The 16,971-nt window shown below is 43.0% G+C and overlaps 1 protein-coding gene across 1 annotated transcript; it reads left to right on the top strand.

Annotated features, from left to right (window-relative positions):
* Positions 1-2,428: 2,428 nt before the first annotated feature.
* LOC147662731 (uncharacterized) lies at positions 2,429-4,557 on the top strand. The gene has a single exon (XM_086950939.1). It carries the CDS (start codon positions 2,429-2,431, stop codon positions 4,097-4,099), a length of 1,671 nt encoding a protein of 556 aa, XP_086807065.1. The 3' UTR covers positions 4,100-4,557.
* The last annotated feature ends 12,414 nt before the right edge of the window (positions 4,558-16,971 follow it).

Below are 16,971 nucleotides of genomic sequence, written 5' to 3'. Positions count from 1 at the left end.
CTCCATCCAATCTAAACTTGGCCCACATCCCTCGTCACAGGAGAGCCAGAACGAAAGGTTTCTCCTTCCATGTCTTAGCTCCGACCCGGTGGAATTCTATGCCTCCTAACCTTAGAACGATTCAATAAAACTTACTGTTCCGGAAACAGTGGAGGACCCAGCTCCTCTTCATCTAGGCTGACGATTTTGCCTCTCTGGGGCTGTGTTTATTAGGATCCTTTTATGCCCCTTGCCGATATTTTCTGACACCCGGACCCTCACCTTCCCCTCAGGGCAGGCAGCCTTCAGGTGTTGTGTTTTCTAAGGCTCGGCTCCGCGCTTGTAAAGGGTCAAAGTGGTAACACCCTTGCAGGAGGTGCCTTTATCAGCCGCAGGATTAAGATACAGTGCACCCAATTCCCAGCCCAGTAAAAGCCTGAAACAGACCCAAAATGGAGCATGTACCTACATGTTCGCCTCCCCTGTTTGTACCTCATAAGTAGCTACCTGTGCACTTCCTCCGTTTTTATGTCCCCGGCGAGCTTCTCTAAAGATGCTTTTGATCCTTCTACGCTATCATGGCGTTTGTCTATTACTTCATTACCTGATGTCTGCTGTGTTCATTGTGTCACTCCCCTGATTTAGCTGTCAATGAACCCTGCTGAGCGAGTACGCAGCCATAAGGGAGCTGAATGTAAGAAATACCCAGAGGTGTAAGTGCTGCACTCACCTTCAAGCAATGGACATCTTGTCTTACTCTGCCAATGCTCCATCCATTGACCGAGAAGCATGCTAGCACCAAACGGAAGACATTTAGTTAGATACCCCGGTAAAGGCAGAAAAAGATAAAAAGCAGACACGTATTGGTAGCAGAGATGTTGCAGGTATATTACTAGTAGTGATGGAATCTCTATAATAAATGGTGCAATCTTCCAACAAATGCTTGGACCATCCCTAGGAATGTGGCAAAAAAAAACTTAACAAACAGAAAAGTAAAGACAGGAGTTAGAACTTCAGCTCCTCCAGTGTAAACTTCGAAGTACTGTGAAGAAGAGTGGTAATGGAGCTACATTTGTTATATACTTCCTGAAGCGTTACGTTTATTATATACTTCCTGGAGCATTAGCTTTATTATATACTTCCTGGAGCATTAGCTTTATTATATACTTCCTGTAGCGTTACCTTTATTATATACTTCCTGGAGCGTTAGCTTTATTATATACTTCCTGGAGCGTTAGCTTTATTATATACTTCCTGGAGCGTTAGCTTTATTATATACTTCCTGAAGCGTTAGCTTTATTATATAGTTCCTGAAGAGTTACATTTATTATAAACTTCATGAAGAGTTTTCTTTGTCATGTAGTCTTGAAAGGGTTACTGTTGTTATAAACTTCCTGAAACTGAAGTGACAGCAGCACATCCTGATCCAGCTCTTTTTACACAATCTCTTCTTGTTTAAATGAAATCTTAGCTATGTGCGTCTTTGTAAAGCTGTACTTCTAGCAAGTGGGCATTCCATGTGTGCTCTTTCTGTACTAAGTTACTGTGAGAACACTGAAAAATTACCTCCTTTTCTGAATTAAGTAAGATGTACATGTTCAATAGAACATTTAGTTAAATATCTGTGTTGGGGAAATATCTCTTGGTAACTTTCATAAATGGTCTTTTATAACTAGTTAAATATTGTGTATTTGCATACTCTTACATTTCCATTTAGTGATTTTAAATCTCTTTACATCCAATAGGAAATCAGCCTTGGATGCTCAAATGATCCTGAATAATGACAGTAATCGTGCAAATCTGAAAAAAGTGGTAAAAAAATTAGCTCCAATATTCAGGAAAAGATCTGCAGACTGAGGAACCTGAACATAAACTGATAGATCCTCGAAGAGGCAGTCAAGAGCAATTCAGTGGATGTAAGAGTCTGAGCTGTGCACCTCCACGCAACAGGACTAAGAAATAACCTCTAGAAAATTAAGGCAACAACACTGACAAACCACTTCCTGTATAAACAGGCCTCCACCATCAGATTTGATCATGTGTTCGGTATGAGGTGGATACAGCATTTCTCTGCTTTCTGTAATGATGGCAGACCACCATTCAGCACGCTAGGTGTATTGTAAACTCTTCCTGGCCAAACCACAGAAGCAAGAGAAAAGCCCAAGGGAGTGGAGCCAGACAACTAAGGGCAAAGGAAAGAGAGGGTCTCTGATCTACAACAGACTGTCCCAATTTGCTTCGACCAGAACGAAGACTAATCTTCACTCATAAACATGCAAAACCATTTCTCAATCTAAAGACATAACCACCTACAAAGAAGCTTTACTTGCCACAAATATAATATGTGTAGTTTTTGAGTCTTGTATTTCATTGTGAAATCTGAAATCAACCATCCAAAATACCACACACATACAGGGAATCTGATAAAAACACAAGGGCTTTATCAACCATGTTAGCTCCTCAGAAAACCCAGTCATGGGATGCAGATAATTATAAACCTGACCCAGAGACACTAACCAAGAAACAAACATCATACACAAGCAGCAAGAGCTTTAGTTTGTCATCACTACGAAAGAGCCATCAACAAACACACACAGGAGAAGCAACATGCATTTGCAGTGAATGTGTGAAGAACTTTAGTGAGTTAGCACTCCTAGACCATCAGCGAACACACATGGAGGAAAAACCATACCAATGCACTGAATGTGTGAAGAGCTTCAGTCAGTTATCACAACTCCATGTTCATCAGCGAACACACACAGGGGAAAAACCATACCATTGCAATGAATGTGTGAAGAGCTTTAGTCGGTTATCAAATCTTCAAAGACATCAGCGAACACACACAGGAAAAAAACAATACCATTGCAATGAATGTGTGAAGAGCTTCAGTCGATTATCCCAACTCCAAAGACATCAGCGAACACACACAGGGGAAAAACTGTACCATTGCACTGAATGTGTGAAGAGCTTTAGTCGGTTATCAAATCTTCAAAGACATCAGCGAACACACACAGGAGAAAAACCATACCATTGCACTGAATGTGTGAAGAGCTGCAGTCAATTATCCCAACTCCAAAGACATCAGCGAGCACACACAGGGGAAAAACCGTACCATTGCACTGAATGTGTGAAGAGTTTCAGTCAGTTATCAAACCTCAAAAGACATCAGCGAACACACACAGGGGAAAAACCGTACAATTGCACTGAATGTGTGAAGAGCTTCAGTCGGTTATCACTGCTCCAAATACATCTGCGAACACACACTGGGGAAAAACCATACCATTGCAATGAATGTGGAAGTATTTTTAGTGATTCCTCAACTCTCAGGAATCATCAGCTAACACACACAGGTGAAAAACCATACCATTGCAGTGAATGTGTGAAGAGCTTCAGTCGGTTATCAGACCTCAAAATACATCAGCGAACACACACTAGGGAAAAACCATACCATTGCAGTGAATGTGGAAGTGTTTTTAGTGTTTCCTCAGCTCTCAGGGTTCATCAGCGAACACACACAGGAGAAAAACCCTACCATTGCAATGAATGTGGAAGTATTTTTAGTGTTTTCTCAGCTCTCAGGATTCATCAGCGAACACACACAGGAGAAAAACCATACCATTGCAGTGAATGTGTGAAGAGCTTCAGTCGGTTATCAGACCTCAAAATACATCAGCGAACACACACTGGGGAAAAACCATACCATTGCAGTGAATGTGTGAAGAACTTCAGTCGGTTATCACACCTCAAAATACATCAGCGAACACACACTGGGGAAAAACCATACCATTGCAATGAATGTGGAAGTATTTTTAGTGATTCCTCAGCTCTCAGGATTCATCAGCGAACACACACAGGAGAAAAACCATACCATTGCAGTGAATGTCTGAAGAGCTTCAGTCGGTTATCAGACCTCAAAATACATCAGCGAACACACACTGGGGAAAAACCATACCATTGCAGTGAATGTGGAAGTATTTTTAGTCATTCCTCAGCTCTCAGGATTCATCAGCGAACACATACTGGGGAAAAGCCATACCATTGCAATAAAAGTGTGAAGAGATTCAGGGTGTTATTAAATATTCGAAAACATCAGCAAACACACAAAGGAGAAAAACCATAGCATTACAGTGAATGTGTGAGGCACTTTAGTGGGTCATCAGACAAACAAAAACATATTCGAACATACACTGAGGAAAAACCATACCATTACAATGAATGTGGAAGTAGTTTTAGTGATTCCTCAAATCTGAGAAGTCATCAGCGTATACACACAGGGGAAACACCATTACAGTGCCGTGAATGTATGAAGAGCTTTAGTATGTTATCAATTCTGCAGAGACATCAGTGAACACACACTAGATTGTAGCATTCTGAATCATCTGTAAGGTGCTTTTGTGTTGCTGGAGCTGCCAAATAAACAGTGGTCTCATAGCCCAGCCTTGCCTAGAGGAAGGAGTTCTTCGATATAATATGTACATCAGAAGAAAGGATACATCTTCAGTAGCCAAAGATAGTAGAAACGAATGCTTTCCACCAAGTTCATTTTAACAAAGTTATGAGTCCGGGAAGTTCTTCCTGCTGCCGACCAAGTAAATGTAAATGTAAATGTATGTGTCTTGTAAAGCGCACTGCTGCCCTGAGGCGTCCTGGGGCTGTAGACCGCTGGGGAATCCGTCCTGGCTATCCCTGTGAGATGGTCCCTACTGGGTATCTCCAAGGTGAAATCATGCATCCCTGGCGAATGTGGGGGGCCATTGTAGAGATGAGGCAAGCTAATGCTCAGAGTTGCCGAGTGTGATCCCTGGTTAGAGTAGGCACCGAGGTGAGAATTATCGAGTCCGCTGACCCTGGTCCACGACCCTGCCGCGCCGGGAATTGAACCCTGGTACCGGGCCATTCTATTCTTCTGGGTCTGCCTCCTCTAACCAGTGAGCCACACCACTCCACGTGTCCCAATGTCATCACCATACCACCACAGAACAGGAATGAGAGCACACTCATCCTTATATATAACACACTACAGGGGTTTGCTTCAGGGTCAAACTCACTTTCCTTACACGTTATCAGCAACAAGTTGTAAACTGAACAAATTATATTTAGGAACAAGTGGTTTGTATAGACATTAGTGGCATAATACATTTGAAACCCAATACTTTATAAATCTGTATTAATGATACATAACCAAACATCCAAACACCACCCATGTATGGACATCAAGAGCCTTTAAAATCCACACTACAGAGATGTGTACCAGGATCAAACTCAATTTACTTTAACATTATCAAAACAATCATGAGGCTATGAAATGTACACAAAGATGACTATATTTTATATATTAATATGAAATGTATGTTTTTAGATATGTAATAAAACAACAAATGTATTTGAATTCATGGTATTTGACTGCTGATTGTATAGGAGATCTTAAATGTGATTTATTCCCTAGATTTTAAAGATAATTTGTGATGTCAGCAAGGAGCCTAGTTTATTTGGCAATAGAGGGGTCAAATCTCGATAGCATGACTGCTTTCAGCAGGGAGTCTGGCGCAGGTGGAATCATAGGGGACTATTCTCGCCAGTGTGCCTTCTCTCAGAGTGAGAGGCAGTTCTTAGCTTGAGATGGTACTATGCCTCCTTCTCTATTTAAGAAGAGAGAAGCGATACCTGTAATATTGAGATCTGGGCTTCACACCTGTTTTGGGAACATAATTCAGTTCTACCCAGTCCATACCCGATTTGTTTAGGAAAGCTAAAAACATGTCTGTATCCTGGCACTACTCTTGTTAATAATCCATGAAAATACCACAGAAGGTTGTGCACTTGAAAGCAGTGTGCCACACAAGGATTTAAACATGAGTTTGTCAAATACAAAATGTACTTTTTTGTTTTTTAAGGTTCTTATATAGCTCTGTTATATCTAATAATGTCTGATGGGTTTTCTTTGAGAGACCTTTCTCCTTCAAAGATGTTTTTCATCGACAGACCTATGGGAATGCCTATGAAAGGCTGACAATCTCTCCAACTATAAACAGGGATAGTGGGAGGACCATTGGTGTGGCTGGTATGATGTTTTGTTGCATTTTTGATAGAGCGCCCTGTCCACCATACCCTGAATCCAGCCCGTCTTTCTTTAGTAATTTTTCTATTTTGGGTTACATTTGAAGACTGTTCCTTTCCTTTATAGTTTGACAGGGGTCCACGGTCTGTCAGAGGAGAAGGCGTAACAGCTTCCACTACCCTGTTGGACTACCGTGCACCATATTTAGCGATCTCCACCAATCTGGCCATCCCTTCAGAGGAGCAACAGGAGCGCCTCTAAAAGCACCTAACATTTACTGAGTGGCTGCCATGTTTCACACAGGTGCCCAACAGACTTTTTTGTTTTACTCCTAAAGTGAGAGTTTGCTTTTGCTTTTTGTAAAATCAATAAATAATGTACGTGATACACTGAGAGCATTCTACAAGGGAGTCTGGGTAATTTTTACCTAGTTTTTTTCTGTTTCAGACAGCCAGTCTTTACATAATGTTCCTGAAGAGAAGCAAGTAGGTCAGAATACCTACCATAAGTAAGGCGGATGGTCTGATGTACGTACACCAACTGCCCCAGCTATGTCGGTCATTGTTGTGAGGGTTCCTGAGTTTCTGACCTCAGTCAAACAGAGGGGAATAGTGACAGATTTTTCTCACCAACTTCCAAAATTCTCCAATTTATGTTTATAATCCATTCTTCCTTCGAGACCTTGGTTGGAAGTTTGCAATATTGTGTCAGATGTTGTGCAAAACCAGTGTGCCGTTATCCAAGGCTGTACTGTTGCATTAAATGTTGTGTAAAAGCAGTGTGCCACCCTCCGAGGCAGTGCTGTTGAGTCAGATTATGTGTAAAAGTAGTGTGCAGCCTTCTTCCGCTGCATAAACCCTTATGTACAACACTTGCAGCCAACTGATGCCTCATAGTGTCCACCTTCTACCTGGGATTCTATCTGTTTGTTGCCATCAATATCAGAAGCAGGAGCTGCAGAAAGAAGGGTATGAGGATTCACTAATAATGTGTTGTTATTAAAATGTTACAGGTCACAATGACAAGTTACAATTCAGTCAAACTGACACGCTCAATTACATTCTGTGGCTCTGTCACTATTGTGGCAAATATACTAAGCTACCTAGCGTCCTCATCTACATCTTACAGAATGGTGAACACACTTAGATCGACACTGTGGGGGAGCATCCAGTAATTTGACTATTAAAAAAGTAGAAAAGTAGACCTCTTTTGACGAAATATCAAATGTTATGATATGGTGACATAGTCTTTATTGTGTTAAATGCCTGACCATGCCTGACCTGAGAATCCCGATCTCTCTGATAGGTCTATCACCAAATTGGCCATGCTTTTGCTTTTCAGACAGCAATCCTAATGATGCTTCGGCTAGGCAGTGTTCTCCTGGAATTCTGTTCTCAATTTCCAGCTGCACAAAACATTTTTAACAGCAGTGGACTATCCTGCCTTTCCTGAGCGTACAAGTCTCTGAGTAGCAAGATGTCTTAAAGAGTAGGAGGCTTGAACATCGGGTCTCAGAATGCTTGATTCTCAAATCCTTATTTACTTTAGGAAACTTCATTGTCCTGTATTCTCTGCTACTCTTTCCAGATGGGTTACGTGGTCCATGAAACAATCTAGAATTGATAGAACCGGTTTCATGGGGTCATTCCACTAGGAGTTCCATGGCTTCCTATACGTTTGCAATAACGGAACATTCTGAGAGCTGCTAATGGTTTCAGCTTCCACTTTCAAAACTTTCCATTGCAAACCAATTCTTCATGCTGCTTCTGTTAATAAGGAGCTTTAAAATAGCACAATGGTAGTGTCCAGTCTAGCAAGAAAATCCAGATTTTACCCGCGTCAATGATGGAAAGTCCTAATTTCACTAAATATACTTAGTTGACTATCTTTAATTTTGTGGATAGTGGTTTGACTCCCTTTTATATGTATTGTCCCTCACTAATTAGTCCTCTGATGCAGTGATTCTTAACCTGTGGTCCAAGGCCTGCGAGGCTTACACAGTGGGTCTGCAAACATTTTTACAAAATTAAATATTATTAAAATTAATAAATACAAATTAATAATGAATGTTTCAATGAAGAAGCAAAACTGAAAATTGTGAACCTTTTTCAATATTTGATTGTGAATTATACAAAAGATTTCCATATTTGAGAACGTGTTTCATGTATTCCTGTGTCTATATTTTTGAGTATTGTTTTGAGGTCCGAGTCAAAAAAATAGCTCAGGCCGAGGGTCCCCGGCTTCCAATAATGACTGGATTGCAGTAATGAATCATTGGTGGTTTCAGAACTGAAAAGGTTAAGAACCGCTGCTCTAATGTATTGTGTCTTTCAATCTTAAAACAGGCTATTTAGGGAAATGAAAGAAACAGAATCCGAGAGAGCCAGTGACCCTGCATGTACTTCAACCAGCCCAGCCAGTATAACCCTACCGTCTTGTTTCAAACAGTATTACATCTACTGTTAGAGCCTTAAATAGGTTCTAAAATATTTTTGGGGAGTGCATTTTGTTTTATTTACATGCTTCATAATGTAAGGTCCAATTTTTAGGGAACATTCAATAGATAGCATTCTGAAAGCACATATATTTCATTACAACACTCTTCAATCACAAAAATACAAATACATATATTACCTAAACATTGTTTACATGATTATATGGTTATCACAGACAATATTATTTTTCCAAATAGATAACTAAACGCTCAACTGTTGTAAACTCCCAACAAGTTATCCTGTCTGTGTTTGGCCGATATGCAGAATGTCATTATCTTTCGGAGAACTCATGAATGTTTCAATTTATCCTAACAATAACTTTGCTACCACACAAGGCGACACAAGTCTGCTACCAGCTCCATGATATCTGCCTTACAATATGGTCTGACAATGAATGTGAAAAATATACATGTCGTCTCGTTTGATATATTTTCATCATGCTGGTTCATAGCAGGTATGTCTCGGATTAATGGGAAGTCCCCCAATGTAGAGTGAAAGTCAGTGGTTAACACTAAATGTACCTCATGAATTGACCACTGAATTAGGGAGGTCTTTGCATCAGTTTATCGGAAGAGCTCCTGCCAGACGGCTGCAGCATTCGTTCCTATGCTGAGAGCCGATCAGAGAGGAGCAGAGCTAAGCCCAGCTGATGTATGATTTTCTTCCAAGGAAACACTCTTTCTCAACTTAACTCTGATAGTCACAGCTGCTCCAATGTGAACAGGTATGCAGTGTGCAGAGTCCCAAGAAGCTCTAGAGACAACTTAGCTACTCCAAACTCTCATAGTGTAGCACATAGAAGTAGTCTTCCAGTTGCTAAGCACCTAGGAACATTCCACTCTTGTTACAAATGTTCATGTTATTCTTGCTGCTAGTAACATACATGAGTGCTGTTCTAATTATATTCTCTGTGGTTATTACTCATGTACTAAGCAAGAGGATTAGACGGTTGAAATAAACACTTTAAAACATATATAGTGTCTTTTCTTAGTACAGTACATGTGAGTGCTATGCTAAAGAACACAATTGGGTTTGAATTACGGCTGCATCCCTGACCCCTTCACAAAAGTGTTAGCTGCACAGAAAGCACGGACACCACACCGGCACGTATGCCCTGTGGGGTTGTGTGGGGGTACAATAACTTGGAATTCTGTTTAAGTTTAAGCGAGGGAGCACTGAACTTCGTCCAGGCACCCGTGTGTGGGAAAGCCAAAGCCTATCGAGCTTGGCCAGAGCCCTAGTTTATGCAGCACAACAATATTGTTTACATGATTATTGGGTTATCATAAACAATATTTTCTATCCAAAAAAAGACAGATACACAAACAGTTATCGTATGTTTTACTTTGCTTTACATAAGAACGTATCTGCAAGTGCATAATACATGCATAAACAAAACATTTTATAATTAAAATGTCAATTATCACTCAAAAAACAATTGTAAATGAGAATGACATCGCAAATATATAGTATAAATTCACAATAAATTTCCACATGATTATTTTGATCACTTAAATTATATTCTTTTAACCCTGTGCACATTTAATTTAATTATTTTCTTAGCACAATATGACACTAGAGGTTATGTCACAGGATGTATCTCTGTTAAATATATAGCCATTCATATTTAATATTTCTCCATAAAACAATTGACTTAAACAACAATATATTGTGCTCGATCCCTACACATCCACTAACTCCTTAGAGTAGCTATACAAGTTCTATTAAATGGAACAGTTTCATTTTGTTAATTTATCTCATTAAAAGAAGAGGTCTTTGAATCTTAAAAATGAATTCCTACTCCTAACTTCTAGGGAAAAAATGTAAACTCTGCTAAAAGAGAAATACTACACCTGTTTCTTATAGGTTAATTTAATTGGCAATATTTGTGGTGAATCAATGTAAGAGTCTCAAACTTATATTGTGTATCATTAATTATTGCATTATGTCTCAGCCTACGATTAGTGTAGATAAGTATACCTTTATTTAATGTACGCATTTATTGTCAGGATAACATCCGAACACAGAATTATTATTAAGTCTTTATTTCGGAACAACAAGGACAGCATTATGACAATAAGTCACAGTAGTGGAGGAGTAATGCTGTCTTTAATAACATTGAGGCTTTCGTTGTCTGATAAGACACTTGGTAGGCTATTATGTATACCAACTCTGTACCCTACATTGTAGGAAGAGAGAGAACCAGCATGACAACAGGGAGACCTGGAGGCAGCTGTAGTACTAAAGGTGCTGAAAAAGAGAGAGTGGACTGATAGCAAAGGAACCCTTGGACCAGTGGTGGGAACGCCCCCGAAACCAAGTGTTTCTTATATGCATGTATTTCCTGTGCTTGACACCTTAGCCTGGCTATCGCCCCTAGGCACAGGCAGTCTCTAGGGACTGTGCTTTCTGTGGCTCTGCTCTCCTACGGTAAAGGGACAAAGTAGTAACAACCCAGTCAGTACGTGTCCATGCAAGAGTACGGAATCAGAGGAGGCAGAAAAGCACAGGATCGGAGCTATGACTGACCACCGTAAAGCCCCATTTGGCCTGGTCTGGAGAGCACCCCACTGTGGCAAGCATTAATTATCAACAAAGAGCCATGCACACTGTCAACAGACTGCCTGCTAAAGGGACTATTAGTCTCAGGAGAACTGTTTGTCTGCTGTTGGAGGAAGTGGGGCCATATCTTCTACACGCTGTATAGTGTCAGACTCTCAAATGCAGCGCTGGACGCCACACCACTGTAGCTGCTTGGTAAAGGGACTACAAATCCCAGGAGACCTGCTGTCTGCTGAGGGAGGAGGAGGGACCGCATCTTCTAAACGCTATATAGTCGTGGACTATGTCCTGCAGCGTGGGACGCCAAACCACTGCAGCTGCCTGCTAAAGGGACTACAAATCCCAGGAGACCTGTTGTCTGCAGGGGCAAATCAACCTGCTTTGTAGCCCGTACTGTCTCCTGCAGCACAGGATGCCAAGCGCACGTCTTCATTCAGCCTGTAACTGTTAGTTTAGCTGAGAGGCTGCTCTGCATTTCCCTGTATGCAGCCAGCTGCACAAAGTAACTTCACAACTGGGAGCCCCTAAAGTAATTGTGAAAGTGACACAGCTCAGAGCTCTGCAGTCACGGACTGTCTGCACAACAAGTTCCGTTCTGTTTCATAAAGCTGGCTCAGGCCCGCTCACCGCAGGGGCCTCTCACGAGTGCCCTTACTTATATTTCAGGCTCTTTGCAGCAGTAAGGTCAGTTAAAATAATGGGAGGAAAAGATTGTGAAAGAGCAGATTGCAATACTTTGTGAGCTTTTGAAAATATATTGAGTCTGTCAAATAAACGTAAGTTATCGTATAGCAGCCAAAGAAACCATATATCAGTTTATGAAAAACACTTTTAATACACAACACTGTTTTCTCGAAAGTGTGCAAACACGAACCGATTTCACGAAAAACTAAACCAAATAGTACAGTTAGGAAAAAAGCGCTCTGACGTGGCCAGCACTGGCTGTGTCATAGTTGTTTATTTTCTTACGGTAGGTTGGTAGTACGGGTGTTGGGGTAAGATGTAGCATTATAAGTCTAGCTAGGTATGTAAGTATATATATATTTAAAAGTAAAAATCTGTTGCAATTCAAGTCTGTAAAAATATATAATATGGAAATTGGTTTTAAATGGTTGAAATAAATGTATGCATCTGGGATGTGCATCTGTCAGTGACCTATAGTCACAGGGAGAGTTTAAAGTGTACGTGCCATTGAAATTAAGAATTAAACAAAGAATGTTGAGCAAAGTATTTAAAGTATGCGGTCTGGATGGGCATCTGCTAAGGGCATAGTTACAAGGGAAGTTTAAAATATATAAGTGAATATCGTTAAAAGAAAACTATTAAATGAAGTATTAAAAAGAGAAAAAATCCTCTGATAACGAAATACATTCACAGAGTTTCCCTGTTCAAGTTCAAGTTTGAAATTTGTATAGCGCACTACTCACCCAGAGGGTCTCAAGGCACTTGAGGGAGGTGGATACTTTACTTATCGAATCTCCAAGTTTTTAGTTGTTTTCTGAAGGAGAGGTGGTTCTGAGTAAGGCGGAGGTGGGTGGGGAGAGAGTTCCAGGTTTTGGCCGCTAAGTATGAGAAGGATCTTCCTCCTATGGTGGATCTATGGATGCGTGGGATTGTGGCGAGGGCTTGATTGGACGATCGTAGTTGGCGGGGGGTGTAAAAGGACAGGCGTGTGTTGAGGCATTCGGGTCCTAAGTTGTAGAGGGCTCTGTGGGCGTGGGTGAGGAGACGGAACGTTATTCTCTTGTTGACGGGGAGCCAGTGGAGGTCTTTTAGGTGGCCGGAAATGTGAGCTTGGCAGGGGATGTCTAGTAAGTAAGTAAATTTATTTGCACAATTAATTGGCGGGGGATGTCTAGTATGAGTCTGGCTGAGGCGTTTTGGATGCGTTGGAGTTTTTTCTGTAGTTTGGCTGTGGTTCCGGCGTAAAGGGTGTTTCCATAGTCCAGTCGGCTAGTGACCAGTGCATGCGTGACCGTCTTTCTAGTTTCGGTGGGGATCCAGCGAAAGATTTTTTTGAGCATGCGTAGGATGTTGAAGCAGGATGATGTGACAGCGTTGACTTGTCTGGTCATCGAGAGGGAGGAGTCCAGAATGAAACCCAGGTTCCGTGCGTGGTCCGTGGGGATGGGTGCTGTTCCCAAGGCTGGAGGCCACCATGAGTTGTCCCAGGCGGAGGGGGATGAACTTAAGATGAGGACTTCAGTTTTGTCCGAGTTCAGTTTTAAACGGCTTTTCTTCATCCATTCAGCTACTTCTTTCATTCCTTCGTGTAAGTTGGTTTTGGCGGTGTTTGGGTCTTTGGTCAGTGGAAAAGTGTGGCTCACTGGTTAGAGGAGGCAGACCTGGAAGCAGAGGTCAGCCCGGGACCAGGGTTCAATTCCCGGCTCAGCGGGGTCTTGAGTCCTAAAATGTCCACAGACTCGACAATTCTCACTCCGGTGCCTACTCGATTCACGGGTTCACACTCTGCGACTCTGGGCAATAGCTTGCTTAATCTCCACAACGGCCCCTCACGGCGGGATGCCTGGCTTTCACCTTGCGGATACCCTGCCGGGGTTATCTCACAGGGGAATACCAGGACGGGTTCCCTAAGCAAGCGCTTAGAAACCGCTCAGTGATTTGCGCTATATAAATTCCTGTACATTTACATTTACATTTTGGTGAGGGAGAGGATTAGTTGGGTGTCGTCTGCGTAGGAGATGATGTTGAGGTTGTGTTGGCGCGCGATGGCTGCGAGGGGACTCATGTATACGTTGAAGAGGGTGGGGCTGAGAGATGATCCTTGTGGTATGCCGCAGATGACTGGGGTGGCCTCTGATCTAAAAGGGGGGAGGCGGACTCTCTGGGTTCTTCCGGTGAGGAACGAGGTGATCCAGTCCAGTGCCTTTCCTTGTATTCCGACGTTGCTGAGGCGTTGTATGAGGGTGCTATGACATACTGTGTCGAAGGCTGCAGATAGGTCGAGTAGTATGAGGGCAGCTGTTTCTCCTTTGTCCAGTAGGGTTCGAATGTCGTCTGTTGCTGCGATGAGGGCGGTCTCAGTGCTGTGTTTGGCTCTGAAGCCGGATAGTGAAGGGTCGAGGGATTTGTTGGATTCGAGGAAGGTGGCGAGCTGACTGTTGACTGCTTTCTCAATGACTTTGGCAGGGACTGGGAGGAGCGAGATGGGGCGGTACTTCTTAAGTTCAGTGGGGTCTGCTGTGGGTTTCTTCAGAAAGGCGCTGAGTTCGGCATGTTTCCGGCTTTCCGGGAAGGTAGTGGAATCGAGGGAGCAGTTGATGATGTCTTTGAGGTGGGGTGCGATGGTGGAGTCTGCTTTGTTGAAGATGTGGTGGGGGCATGGGTCGGTTGGCGATCCTGAGTGGATGGAGTTCATCAAGCGGATGGTGTCTTCAGTGGTGATTGGGTTCCAGGCGTAAAGGTTGTTGGAAGGGGTTTTTTTTCGGAGGGGGGGGGGGTGTTGACTGGTTTTCAAAGCTGTTATGTATGTCAGCGATTTTGTTGTGGAAGAATGAGGCTAGAGAGTCGCAGAGGTCTTGAGAGGGGGTGATGTCGTTGGTGCCGGCGGTGGGGTTGGTAAACTCTTTCACGATGTTAAAAAGTTCCTTGCTGTTGTGGGCGTTGTTGTCGAGTCGATCCTAGAATGCTGATTTCTTTATGGATCGGTTGGTGGTGTTTGCGGGTAGCGTTCTTGAAGGTGGACAGGTTGTCAGTGGTTGGGTTTTTTCGCCAGGCTTTCTCTAGGGTGCAACAGGTCTTCTTGGATTTCTTAAGGTTTTCGTGGGGCTTTTTTGCTACCTTGCTTGATATGAGTGTTTTTCAAGGGTGCTAATTCGTCAACGCTGTGAGTGATCCATTGTGTGAGGTCGGCAGCTGCTTTGTTTGGGTCCATTGATTTGTCAGGAGGGTTTTGGTGAAGCGATGTGAAGAGGTAGTCGGTGGTAATTTAGTTCCAGTTTCTGCGGGGTAATTGTTGTGGGTGGTTGTGGGTTGTGGTCTTTTTGTAGTTGAAGTGAACGCCGCTGTGGTCCATCCAGTGGAGAGTTGTGGTGTGATTGAAGGAGATATGTTTGCTGGAGGTGAAGATTGGGTCGAGCGTGTGCCCGGCCAAGTGGGTGGGGGTGTCAACAAGTTGTTTGAGTCCGAGGTTGGTGAGGTTGTCCAGTAGGGTGGTGGTGTGGCTGTCGTTGTTCTTTTCCAGGTGGAAGTTGAGGTCTCCCAGTAGAATATAGTCCTCGGAGGAGAGGGCGTGAGGGCTGATGAAGTCTGTGATGTCTTCGCTGAATTGTGTGCGAGCTCCTGGTGGGCTGTAGATGAGGGTGCCTCTGAGTGTGGTCTTGGGGTCGATGTGGATCTGGAAGTGAAGGTGTTCAGCGGCTGTGAGGGTGTCATCATAGTTGGTTGTGATGTGGATGGTGTTTTTATGGACGATGGCGATGCCTCTTCCTGTTTGGTTGATGCGGTCCTTTCGGATGATCTTGTAGCCGTCCGGGATGGCTATGGCGATGTCAGGAGCTGATGAAGCGTTCATCCAGGTTTCTGTAAGGAAGGCGACGTCCGGCGATGTGGTGTCGAGTAGGTTCCAAAGGTCAATTTTTAGCCTGTGAGGCTAAAAATGTTTGTAACTAGACATCAAGTAAGCAGGGCAAAGTAGATCCTACAACCCAAACAGTGGAAGGACACACAAGTACCATGGCATGCTTCAAGGAAGGTCGAAATTAACGGAAGACGACATGGGAGAATGCGCTGTCCAATGAACAGAAACATCCATATCGACAGACCTGATTCTGGTGGGATACTCATGGTTTGTTAAGCAGAAAATGTCTTTATTTTATGTGTCACAAATACCCTACTAAACTCCCACCAGTAAGCCCACCTGTAGGATGGTCATTGGATGTAAGGCTCTGACCGAATTATACCAGGTGATTCAAATATAGAACATGGGAGGAAACATAGAGCAAAGAATTCACCGAGGATAAATAGGACAAGCTACGGGGCTACTCAGAACTGGTCTCAAGAAATGCCACTTCCAAATGCTCATTTTTTATCTATCTGCATCAGAAGTGTCTTTGGCTGCGGCGTTGACGTCGGGTGACTCTGGTCAATGGTGACGGAGATAGTGTCACTCATAGTTGTTGAAATGTCACTCATAATTACACTGAAAATATGAAAATGTCACACATAGCAACCTGAAACCTTGGTAGCTATGTATGGATAGTCTTTTAACCGCATGCGCGCTAGCGGGTTTTCCCGCTGTGCGCTGATTTTTGAAAAACGCGAGGTTTGTGACAAAGCCAGCCCGTCATGCGCGTAGCGCAGGTAACGCCCATGACGAGCTGGCTTTGTCATCCGCGTCGAAGGGGTTAAAATCAAATAACAGATTTGGAACAAGTTTACATGAAGACGAAGAATGCTGTCTCTCTCTCAGGTACTTACTTCTACAACGGAACACTGGTGCTGCTGCAACAGGTGGACCCCCTGCATGACCAGCCTGCAACAACGCGTTGTGGACTCCCGGGCCTGTGGTGCAACCAACACCACCCCTGCATGATTCATGGTCATGTGCCACTGTACACACACTGATGGTTCCAGCACTCACTTTAACACAACCTGAAGTGGGGAGAGGTGACATCCCTACTCCGACCTCCCCAATTTATTACTGCAACACACAAAGGAGTAGGAAAGAGTATAATAAAAGGTGGCACGTGCTCAGGTAGAGAAAAAACTGCCCTCACTCACAAAATTGTGACATGCTTCATCATGGGCTTGCTTACTAACACCCCTGCGCAGACCAGTGCCTGGGGTAGAGCAAAGGGGAGGGGAATACTAAACAAACAATGAAAATTTGGGATCACCAAAGAAAAAAGCAGCTAG

Source organism: Lissotriton vulgaris, unplaced genomic scaffold (assembly GCF_964263255.1).
Source record: "Lissotriton vulgaris unplaced genomic scaffold, aLisVul1.2 SCAFFOLD_211, whole genome shotgun sequence".
NCBI classification, from domain to species: Eukaryota; Metazoa; Chordata; class Amphibia; order Caudata; family Salamandridae; genus Lissotriton; species Lissotriton vulgaris.
Note: the sequence above shows the minus strand (reverse complement) of the source record. Positions and strands in the feature narration are given on the sequence as shown.

Excerpts from the sequence above, each read along its gene's own strand:
- LOC147662731 (XM_086950939.1), top strand. The coding sequence starts at position 2,429 with ATGTTAGCTCCTCAGAAAACCCAGTCATGGGATGCAGATAATTATAAA.